This window comes from Argiope bruennichi, chromosome 9 (genome assembly GCF_947563725.1).
Source record: "Argiope bruennichi chromosome 9, qqArgBrue1.1, whole genome shotgun sequence".
Classification (NCBI taxonomy): Eukaryota; Metazoa; Arthropoda; class Arachnida; order Araneae; family Araneidae; genus Argiope; species Argiope bruennichi.
Genome location: NC_079159.1, coordinates 93,220,120 through 93,232,573, shown reverse-complemented (window position 1 = coordinate 93,232,573; position 12,454 = coordinate 93,220,120). Strand labels below are relative to the sequence as shown.

The 12,454-nt window shown below is 28.1% G+C and overlaps 1 protein-coding gene across 5 annotated transcripts in view; it reads left to right on the top strand.

Annotated features, from left to right (window-relative positions):
• Positions 1 to 12,454, top strand: part of LOC129984559 (uncharacterized) — a 109,663-nt gene that overhangs the window by 50,943 nt on the left and 46,266 nt on the right. For 4 of the 5 annotated variants that reach the window (XM_056094470.1, XM_056094474.1, XM_056094472.1 and 1 more), the window contains exons 2-3: positions 9,183 to 9,270; positions 10,110 to 10,370. In XM_056094470.1, the coding sequence (XP_055950445.1) occupies positions 10,132 to 10,370 (239 nt within the window). In that variant the 5' untranslated portion in view covers positions 9,183 to 9,270; positions 10,110 to 10,131. Of the gene's footprint in view, positions 1 to 5,117; positions 5,327 to 9,182; positions 9,271 to 10,109; positions 10,371 to 12,454 lie in introns of those variants that run through there. The other variant, XM_056094471.1, reaches the window with a different exon arrangement.

Genomic DNA, 12,454 nt, shown 5'->3' with positions numbered 1-12,454 from the left:
AGTAATCCAACGCTACCATATTACAGTACACATTGTATATTAGAAATTAAAAGGCAGATGCAATCATTTCCTTTTGGAAGAATTAGTCAGAAATACGTGCTCTTAGAAATGTGTATCATTTCACCGTTCGCAAACGCCAGGTCGAGTTCTGGTTATTGAGTAGTCAGATTTCGCAACCCATGTCGTGTCTTGCCGCTATAGTATTCCATCTTTCCTATTCCTCCTTATTTTTCTTGTGCCTCCAAGAAACTACAAAACGATTCTTTTCTTTCTTGAAAGACCAGACTACCATACGCGGAAGAGAAGAATTTACTTGGAAAAGAGGCTGTCCTCTCTCCAATTCATATTTTGCCATTCATTTCCACATGCCCAAAACAAAATAAACTTTTGAAATCAAAGACAGTTTTGTTCAGCTGGTGAGTGATGCTTTAGCGCCATAGAAAAATGACATGACATATGTATATCCATATCGTGCTCATACAAACAGAAAAGCTTGAACCCCAGAGTCCGAATAAGATTATGGATGCAGAAAATCTTTTCAATTCGTGCGTGCGTTTTTTTTCTTTCTTGCTTTCTTTACCTTTAGATATTCATAAATCATGACTACACGATTAAAAACATCACTTTGTCCATCACTTCCTATTTAATACATTTATCTCGGTAAGCTGCCGCGGTTGTTGGACCTAGTGCTTATTTTTGTACCTGCTAATATGATCAAACAATCAAACATTGATAGGATACAAAAAGTGGTGTTACTTGTTCGCTATCGAGTTTGAAATGAGAAGAGAACAATTTTATTTTTTATTATTTTTATTTTTACTGTTTTGACAAGACAATACCAGATCTTAAAAGCGTGTTTTACTCCTTATTTAACTGATGATTTAAAAGATGGATAGATGAACTACAACGGTGCATCTGATCCACGAAAGAAAGGTCGAACAACGGCGAATTGAGAATTAAGAACAACAATGGATAAGGCTGCTACATGCTGGTATCATTAGAAATGTCGATACAATGGATATATATAGTGCCTTCTGTCTTTTGAAAAGCCTAAAATGTGATGTTTAATCCACCCATGTCCTCTAATGTTACGTTACCTGCTATGAGTTTATTTGCTTTGTTAAATATTTATGCTATATGTTGAAAAAGTATTTATAAGGAGGTTATGTTTTTGTACGTGTTTTCTCTAAATGAAGTTAATATTATGTATTTAACGACTTATTAATATTTTTCCTTTGTTTTCCATGTTTGAATAATTATTACAGATCAGTCACATTATCAAATGAATAAATAATAATATGAAAATTACATATAATTTTTTTAAATAATATTTTGCCTTAGTAGAGCTTAAAACAGATTTTATCGGGGAATTTTTTTTTTTTTTTTTTTTTTTTTTTTTTTTAGAAAATAAGCTTTAACAGCAGTAATTATGACTTGCCACTGAATTATACTTGTTGCCATCTCATCTATAAGATGAAATGACAAAAATTTAAGTTTTTAAGTTATACTGAAAAATTTGTTTTAACTTAATTTTTAGCATTTAAAAATTTTATTTTAAAAATTTATGTTTTTACTTACATAATAAGTTTTTAAGCTACATTTTAAAAATCTTTAAAATAAATTCTTAAAGGTAATTTAAATAATTAATAAATAATTCCGAGAATGCAGGTATATTTTCTTCCACCAGAAAAGTTTATAAAACAAATTTATTTATTTCCTCAAACATAAAAACTCAACAATATCCTCTGAATGATTGTTAAAAAGGAAAATTGTGTAAGAAAAAGTAGTGTTATATTTTGTTGGAAAATTCAAATTTAAAAGCAACCGATACTGAACGAACCCAAAATGTGTCATTTATGAACAAATCAAAAATCTGTGTAAATATAAATTAAGACGATTTAATAAAAAAATAAAAAATCTCAGAGAAAATCACAGAGCGTCTTATAAAGGATACAACAAACCTTTCTAACCAAAAATTAATGCTGTCAAATCCCCCTCCCCCCAAAAAAAACCAAAACAAACAAACAACAACAACAAAAAAAAACTTTTGCGCTCCATCAAAATGAAATAAATAAATAAAAAATTGAACCAATTTAGCGCAATACATAGTATTATTCAATAAAACATTGCTTGAAGGAGAGAATTAAATGAGATTACTTGAATGAGTTGCTTGAATCAGAGGATGAAAATTGGGGGTACTATCTTAGCAGAATCCATAATTTTCTGTCGCCTAGCGTTATTTCGAAATTGACAAACTGACATGTGTTTTAGCAATGAATTTATTTCCTATCATCGAATTGGAGGGTTTTTTTTAGTCCGCTCCCCCAAAATGAAACAAAAATGTGAATCAGTTTCTTCTAAAAATCTTCAAAGGAGGATAAATAAGCTAAATAATCTAAACTAAATGTGATTAATCTCAAATTAAAACACTTTAAATCATAAATTTGAACATTGTGGACAATTTCACAGATATATTTCGTTTCATGAAATAAAAGGAAGAAAAATTATATTTTCAGGATGCCAAATGCAAGTGATAATTGACTCACTAAAATAACCTTCCATTTTGATGAATGCCATGCAGACTAATGACAAGAGAGTGTTAAAAATTTCAGGGGAAAAATTATAACTATAATAATTTTTATTATATATTTCTTGGAAACTTCTAATGCAGTATTTGTATATTCCTTCTTGACATAGCTATTTGACATGTTAACTTCAACTCTTCTGATTAACGATACGGCTGTTATGCCACTTATAAAAAACATTTTCAGAATTGCTCAAGCAAAATTCACGATTTCAAGCTAATTTTATCTCGTTGTCAAAACTGTAAAATTTGTCCAGTGCCTCAGAACTACATTTAATTAAATTTAGATTTTTTTAATTATTATTTTCTTTTTTCTAAAAAAATCTAACGCATCTCTTGTTTTTTTTATACATAAATCGAAGTGGCAGAAGAATGTTGTTGTCACATCAATAGCAACATTGTTTCAAGTTTTCCTACCATTTATACTGTATTTGCTGTTTTACTTAATTACATGTTACAAGAGAGCATCTTAAAGGACCGGTTTTAGATCGTTGTAGCAGATACATGCTTGATATCGTTCTAAAAAGAAGGCAGTAATTTTGAGAGCAATTAAGAATATTTTGACTCAAACAGCGTTTTCTTTTTCTCAAAGAATTATAGCATATAGAAAGTATTGTTATTGCCAAAAATTCGTCCTCGACGTTTTGATAAATCTTTTTATTTCAGACTTCATGGTAGTCGAAAAAAATCATTTTTTGGAATTACATCTGTCTGTTCTTGTGTATGTAAAACCAATATAACAATGAGTTAACTGGTTGTTTAACTGGGTGGGGCGGGAAGTTTTCACTCATAGAATTCTTATAATGCAAACGAATTTATCCGTAATTCATTGTTACGTTCGTTGCATTATTATTATTTTTTATTTCTATGTTATTATTATTTCTTTGTCTGTTCTTTATTGAGTTTCTCTCTTAAGTAGAAATACTGCGAAACCATTATATGCTTCGTTTCAAATAAATAAATAGACAGATGAAAAAAAAAAAAAAAAAGTCATTTCCATCATGTGTTTGAAATAGAATAGACTTGAAAACTCAAAATTATAGGACCTCTCTTTTTTTTTTCTTTTTTTTTATCTATCTATCTTTTTTTTAAATCTTGCACTGCACTAAAAATATTTTTCTTAGTATATTTTCAATACGTTCAGTGACTATCCCTAAAATTTGCCTTATCCAAATTTAAAAAAAAAAAAAAAAAAGAAAAGAAATGTTTGGATAGAGCAATTTTTAATGCTTTACATCTGTAATTCATTTTAATGTATGCTGAACAAAAATGATTGGTTTAAAAAGTTAATTAAAATAAAGATTTTTTAGAAAAAATAAATCCGCATTCAAGAATAAACTTGCGTTTAATATTTATGACAAAAATGGAATAAAATATAAAATTCAAAAATTCAATTACTGAAATTGAGTAAATTTACTAGTTAGTCTCAATTACTAAAATTTTAAGACATAAATTTGATTTTTCAATAACAGCCCAAATGTCATGAATATTGAATAATATAAAAGGCATAGTAGGTGTACTATTTTTTTGCTGTTGAAATTAAAGCATATAATATAAATTTTTCGCCAAATTCTGCCAAATATCAACTAAAGAATATAATTAGATTACTATATTGGAAAATTTATCGCCTTAAAGAAATTGCATTTCGACGATTTCCTCGTATTTTTTAGTTAAGCCTCTTTATATATTCGGCCGATTTGTTTCTTTCTAGCGTTGAATTCCCTTTCTTGCTACGTTTCGTTTCCTGCCACAAGCTATATTTTCTTTTTCTTTCTATAATTTAATTTGATGTTATCTCAAATCTTTCTCTATTATTCCCATCTTATGTTTTTTCTTTTCTTACACGTTATCTTCTACTTAATTAAGGTATTAAATTACCATCATAGCTTTGTTTAATAAATGAACTAATGTAGAAAAAAATTATGATTATCTTCCCAATTGTTACGTAACATCTACTTTGTCTCTTGTTGCACGTATTTCGAGCGACGGGAAAATGATATTAAACATTCAAGTCATATTTTTGATTGCTTTTATTAATTAGTTTGTTATTCACCACTCTGTTCCCGAAGTTTATGTATAATGTTCACAAAAATTGAGGTATTTAGAAATAAACACAAAACAATGAAAAAATATTATTTTTTTAAAATTATTATACAAAAAGTATAAATGCATTTAAATAATTTCATTACATTCAGACAAAATCAAAAGTTATAACATCAAATCGATTAGAATTTTTTATTGCTAACAAAACGCCACTTGTCTGCCCCTCCCCCTCCCATTCTATTTTCTCTAATCCCTAAGGCCAGCCATTAAGAATGATATCGAAAGCGCACAGAACAATTGTTACAACTTGTTCGCAGACAAATGCAGAACCCTACTGGGCCCCAAATGGGAGGTTGGCTCTTCAGCAATTTATTGCCTGTAAAAAATAATCCTCACTTTCACCTTATCCGAACAATTCGTGTGGCGTCTGTGATTTGTTGGGGGGAGGAAAGCAAAGAGGGGGTAGGAGTGCGTCACAAGAACAACCCGTAGGGTCTAATCGTGACAACCGCTTTCGTATTTACAAATCGTGCAGGAATGCAGCCTTGAGCTTGTTGCATTTGTCGGCAGGTGGTGTTCTAATTTGCGTTCCGTGGTCGTTCAATTCATCTGTGGACGCCGTAAAAACAGGACGATGATGGAGCTTAGAAGGGAGACTTGTGCCTAAAATGATAATGATGATGAAGGGGATATTTTTACGTAAGTATGTTTTGTAGATATTTTGGTGAGGAGAGGGTTTGCGTGATTGCCTGTTAATGAGGGACAGTTTGTAGAATTGATGTAGTGTTTTTTTTTTGTTTCAAACTTTGAGATCTTGTTCGTTTGTTTATTTATTGTTATTTTCTTTATGGAATCGTCATGGTTATTTTTTTAAATTTGATGTTGTAGTTTATTTTGTCAGTTAATTTATCATTTCATTCAGTCGAAGTCTGACATGCTAAAAAAGAAATTTGCACAGTTCTGCAATACGAAATTCATTCAGATCAAAGGGCTCCATAAGAAAAGGTAAAAAGAACACGAAGTTTCCTGTAAAAGTAATCGTTTCCTTCACAGGATTTTTTTAAAAAAATATTTCGTGTGAAACTTTTGACAGACAAATGGATTCAGTTTGTTAATTTGTCACGTGATGAAACGAAACAATTCTTTCAAAAGAAAATAATCGTTTGTCGCTGAATCATAGATAAACACTTTTGTCCTTTTAATTGTTTTCGAATTCATCATGGATTCCATTTATTGATGCAATTATTGTTATTATTGCAGTTATTTATTTGATATATTTATGTTTTATTTTTTTTTCTTTACTTTGTTGTATAATTCATCTTTTTTCTACAAAATTTGAAACTTAGGGAAATATTAATGAGAAAGTATTTCGATATTCGTTAATATAGAAACAGAAGTATTAAAAAAAATCTGTGATTACTACATCTAACAATAATTTAAGAACAAAACAAAAACGAAAAACTTTTTTAAACTGAATTAAAATTAGTATTTTCGTTTGATATAAATAAATGATAGAAAAGCGAATTCAAATTTCTTCTTAATTCTAATTAAGAAGAAAGCCATAGTTGTAAAAACTTTTAATGGCTAGTTTATTCTTGTTGAAAATATAAAATCTATTTATTTATCTTTTTTTGTTAACTTTTTGTAATCGTAATACTATCCGTTTGTTGATACAATTGTAAATTTTATTTGAAATGTTCATAGTTTCAAAATAATGTTTTTATTTCGTCAAATAATCAATCTATCATAGCAAATGTAAACTGCATTTTCTATATTTTTAAAAACGGTGTTATTAGAAAAATATATCTCTGCTCGTTATAAAAAATAACATATTCTTTTGTTTGAATTAAAATCATATATGTATATTCATCTGATGTAAAATATTTTTGTTAATTTTTCATGTAAGCAGAATTTTTTTTTTTCTTCAAGAAAATAATAGTCTGTGATTTGTTAATGAACTTTTGTTTACTCATTTCAGTTTATTATTATTTACCATTTTTTTTACTTATTGCTTTCTCTTTTCTAAATAGTCAACAACATTATTTATTTGATATTTTAGCCGTTATTTTTATTTGAAAAATTTATGATTTAGATGGATTGTTTGTATTTTGCCAATTAATTCATAATTTCGCAATATTAATCATGAATATGTTTATCTAATAGAATTTTGATATTCATTAATTTCAAAATGGCGTAATAAAAAAAAGTTTTTGTTAGATATATAAGTAATGTATTCTTTTCCGTAAATTTAAGATACATCCATATGTTTAAGAATACTTAGAATTCTAAAACATTAAATTGTGTTCTTCATCTTAATTGAAATGTCAATAATTTTTGTTAAATAAAAATATATAAAAAATTTGCATTTCAGCCAGTCTGATTTTTAATTTTATCAATATAAAGTTTTTTTTCTTACAATAATTTTAAGCAATAATAGCTTTTTTTTTTTTTTTTTACTCATAAATGCTTAAGAATGTAAACTTTGATTTTAAGTCTATTTAAAAGAAATAATGATTAATTAGTGATAATTTTAATTGCTGTAAATTTTATTCTTTATAAACTGAAATTTAAATGAAAAAATAATACTGTAATTACTTTATTCATAAAATTTTTTATAGATATATGCATTGTTATTGCTTTTTATGACATTTGTATATTTGACATTTTGGTGAATGGATCATTAAGGTGAACTGCATTCAGCACAATATTAAATTAGTTTTTAGATGTTGACTTTTTTTATTGCGTTTTGATATGCTTTTATTAGAGCTAATAGCTCTGGAAATTATAACATTATGTAATCTTGTTCTAATATGGAATTTCTTAAATTATTTTTAGTACGAAATCGTATTGTAGTATTGTATTAATGAATGCGATTAAAAAAATCCTTTTTTCAATATTTATTGTAAACTTTTATATATAATCTATAGTTTCATTGCAAAAGTTTAATTAGCATATTAATGTTTTTCATTAAAAAGATTTTTAATCCTTTTTTTTATTAAAATCTGAAATGAATTGAGTTTTCCTCCTTAACATTTTTGCTAACATATACATATTTTTAAAGATAATCACAGAGTTATGCTCAATGGATTTATGCATTATTTTGATACAGAAATAAAGAACTCGCATGTTTTGAAAATAGACGGCGATATCGTAATTTCGTTCTTTTTTGTGCCAGTAGAGGCAAGGCCGTTCACCGCAGTCTAGATCTAGATCTCAATATATCACGCTGACACTGAATTTATGAGCAGGAATCAAGTGCATGTATTAAGTGCGATATGCATCTGCTTGAATTGCTGTTTCATCATACATTCCATTGAATTGCATATCGATGAAAGTGTCACTAGTATGTTAATAAAATTTAATTTGAATAAAAACAGCATGTAATAACAACAGCAGTTTTATCATTTTTTTTATTTGACATTCTTAATTCTTAATTTAAAAAAATAAATGCCACTTGAATTTTATTTCTGTGTTCTATCTTCCGGAAGTTCTATTTATTTTTGTATTTACATAATTAACTGTTTAATGTTTTTTATATCTTTAAATGATACTTTCATTTTAAATTTTGGGTATATTCTTGTAGGAGGAAAAACAAAACACTTAATGAAAAGCCACACTCACGCACTCTTTCTCTCTCTCACACACACACACATACACATTTTAAGCTTATATGCTTATTTTAAAGCCCTCCAAATTGAAAACGGCGTCTCATATAGTCAAGGAAGTAACGTGCGTCTATAGTTAAGTGACTATGACTATGATGAATTTATTGAGACAGATAATAGTAGCATCAAAATAAGGAAGTTATAAAAAATGACTCTAAAAATAAAGGTGATCGTCGAATTGTTTCTATTAGAAAAATATACGCTATACCATAATAAAAACACAAGAAGAAGCTTCATGGAATTATTTGTAAAATTGGCAGAAGTATTTGCGATTAAAATCAATTTATTTTAAAACTTTCTCTGACTTGAAAAAGGGTTCGTCTAAAATTGAAAAATGCATTCCCTGGTATTATCGTATAGTTTTTCCAAGTTAAGCAGCTGCGGAATGATATGTAAACAAAGAAGAAAGTAGCAAAGATAATAAAAAAAAAAAAAATCTGAATAACGCACTCGGGGGAAAGGGAAACTGAGAAACTAGCAAAAGAAAGAAAGAAAGAAAAAAATAATAAAAAAATAAAATAAAATAAAAAAAAAACATTTTTTTTCCTATTTTTATATTATATTTTCATTCATCACTTTTTTTTTTTTTTTGCTTTTAATTGCTATATTTTGCAAATTATTTTATGTCAAAATACGAGTAAACAAAAATACAAATATATATATATATATATATATATATATATATATATATATATATATATATATATATATATATATATATATATATATATATATATATATATATATATATATATATATATATATATATATATATATATATATATATATATTGCATTTTTCAAGAAATTCACCCTGAATGTTGTTACATACCTAAGAGAGCATAAAAGATTTTCTTATAATAATTTTGAATTCATTTCTTTCTATTTCAGACAATATTTCACTCAAAATGGGCCATTCAGAATGCCATTTCTCGGAGTTAATCCATTGCAAGCTGATCATTTCCGTGCTGTTATTTAGGTGAGTGTATTTTTTATTTTATTTATATAACAATAACTCTTAAATATAAAATAATAATTAACAATAAAATTAATAAATTAAAATGAATTAATAAATACAATTAATAAATATAAAGTAATGTTAACTCTATGAATAACTGAGATACTTTATTTATTGAATCATCTCTTGATTTCCATGAAAAGGTCATTGAACTAAGCAAGCCATTTTTCTAATAGAGCTTCTTAAGCTCTTTCTTCTCAAGTCCCTTTTTTTTCCTGGTAGAAAAAGATTTCCACGGCTCTGTTTCCTTCAGAAAAAAATTTATTACAACACTAAAATTAAAAACTAAATAAGAGGAATAAGATGTCGTAGAATAATGAAAAGTTATTTAATTGTAAGTAGTTGTTTAGATAATTTTTTTTCACCATGTATTTTCTTTGAACTAATTTTGCATATAAAGATTGGCGAACCTGAGATAAGATGTCTCTTCAAGAATTTTATCTTTTAAAAACCTTATTCTAGAAAGTAAGCTATAATGTTATAAATTTATATAAATTTGTAAATATAGAAGAAGGTCCATTTAAATTTGTCTGCAAATCAGCATTAAAAAAATCATTAATTCTTTTTATTGCATTTTATATTTTTACGAAGCATACATTTAAGAGATTTTAAAAAAGTGTTTAACTTTTGTAAAATCCATATTATTATTGTATTTTTATTGTTGAATACTTTATCAATGTATATTTATATAGTATATTTGTGTATATTTATCTTGTATATTTTATCAATGTATTTTTATATTGTATATATTATCAATGTTTATTTATATTGTATATTGTTTATTTTGTTTTTATTTTCAGCAAAGCATAGTTCCTACCTCTGATGCCTGCCATGGTATCGCAGAATCCTGAGAGCGAATGGGAAAACGGCCCTTCCCGCACGGGCAGCATGCTGTCCCTAGACGGACGTCAGCGGCCCCCTACGACCAAAACCCCTCCGTCCTATTACGACGCCGTGCGGAGCAGACATTCCCTATCGCAGCCCGTCAACAAGTCCCCGGAAAGTATGAAACAGGAGAAGAACCTGCATGTGCAGCAGGTGAAATACAACAGTCTGCCGAGGTGAGCTGTTAGCTATAAATATATCGTGCGTGTCAGCATATTGCTAAATTGGGATACGAAGTGAGGAAAGCTTATGTATTTTGGAATGTAGCACCTGTCTCTTCGGAATATCATAGGAAGAGATAAAAAAGAAATAATAAAAACGATTGCGAAAAAAAAGGGATTTAGGACAATTCAAGGATGCCCTGCGTTCTTAAGTATGGAAAAATTAATTGTTCCTTACCTACGCGTAATTATATATTCAAATACACAACCAATGATAAAATAATTATAAAAAATATTTTTCTATTTAATAAATAAAACAATTAAATTACGCAGAAGGAAAAATACAATTTTCAATAATATTCATTAACTTGTATTTTAAACGTCAATAATTCATTAGCATATTTAATCATAAATTTACATTTATTGTTAAATATTTATTTCATTTCAATATTTATTATGATGACCGAAGTCTGGAATAAATGGCAGTTTTTTTTATGGATAAGCGCCCTATTGTTTTTACCCCTAGGTGCACCTACTGATTAAACCGGCCCTGTAGATGATTGACTGATGTGCATGATTTGATCAAAGACGACTCGGCTGATTCTGGATTTAATATCGGATTTTTTAGGGATAAATTCGATTAATTTGTATAAGAAGCAGAAAATATATTCCAATTATTATTAGCGTTAAAATTAAATTATTTCAACACTAATTTCTATGTAATGTTGATAATTACTACCTTAGTTTCAATTGTAACACAATTTTTTTGACACTCACTACGGTTATTTGTCGGAACTGCCTTTGTTGTCTTTATCCGAGAACATCTAGGTAGGATTTTTTTTAACCAGGTATAACGAGTATGCTTAAATATTCCCATTTCTCCACATTATATTAAAAGAAGAAGAAGAAGAAGCGATTTAGATAAAAAGAAAATACGACATTTTTTGTTGAATATAGCCAATATGGTTGCTGCAGCAAATATTTTAAATTCTTTATAATCTTTTCGTTCTTTTTCTTTAAATTAAGGTTTGGAGGTAAAAACTCTTTGAACGCAAATGAATTAAGTAGAAAAGCTGTGCTTACAGCTGCTAGAATCTCTTTTCAAAATGCATTCATTAATCTGTAGAAGTTCGCAAATCTTGCTTTAAATATCGCTTTCCACTTCGATTTCTGTTCTTGTTTGCTTCCCGACCGATTTACCTGCTGCTGATAAGGACTGTGGTGGCCTGTTGGTGAAAAGGGTTTTAAATCCGAAACCCGATGTAAGGAAAATTCGTCTTATATATGTATCTAGTGCATGTTTAATTTGTCGAAGGGCATGCATTTTTAAATGTTGTGGTGTGGAAAGTGAAAGTATCAGGTGTCGTCGTTATTATCTGCCCATGATATACAAAATTACTAGATTTGTTCCGAAATTGCCATTAATTTAGCTAAATTAAACCCTGCTGCTGCTAGCAACCGTTTAATATTTCTCATTCGTTTGTTTATCACTTCTGTAGTGGAAGTAAAAGATGACAAATAATGCAATTGTTGAAATTTTATACGCTGGGTCATTTCTTCTTATTTTTACTTTATAAGGAGTGCGTTATCTGAATATCAGTTTTTATTGTCTGAAGTGTGGTCTGACGAAGGAGAGTGGGGAAGTGTGGTATGGATGCTTTGAACGCAATTTTTAGTTGGCGCCAAGGAGACTAAAATTCAGTGCGTTTATATCGTTTAATTTTGACAAAACTTTGAAAAAACAAAACTATACCCCGGACGTCATTTACACTTTCTAGGCCACTGATGACGAAAGGAGATGAAGAACCATATCATGCACCCAGTGTCACTTTGTACGCCACTGTGTTGTAGCACAAATATCGTAAGCGAAATGTTTTTTTTATTAGTTTGTTCTTTAATCGATTAGCCATTGCATGTTGAATCGAAAAGATGGAAGATGTAAGCGTCGCACGCTGTTAACACATTCCTCACGATGCAGAAACTAAGAAAATGCAAAAATAAATAAATAAATAAAAATAAATAAATGAAAAAATATATAATACAAAAGAAGCATAAATAATAAATTTTACTATTATTATTTTCATTGATTTTGATTCATT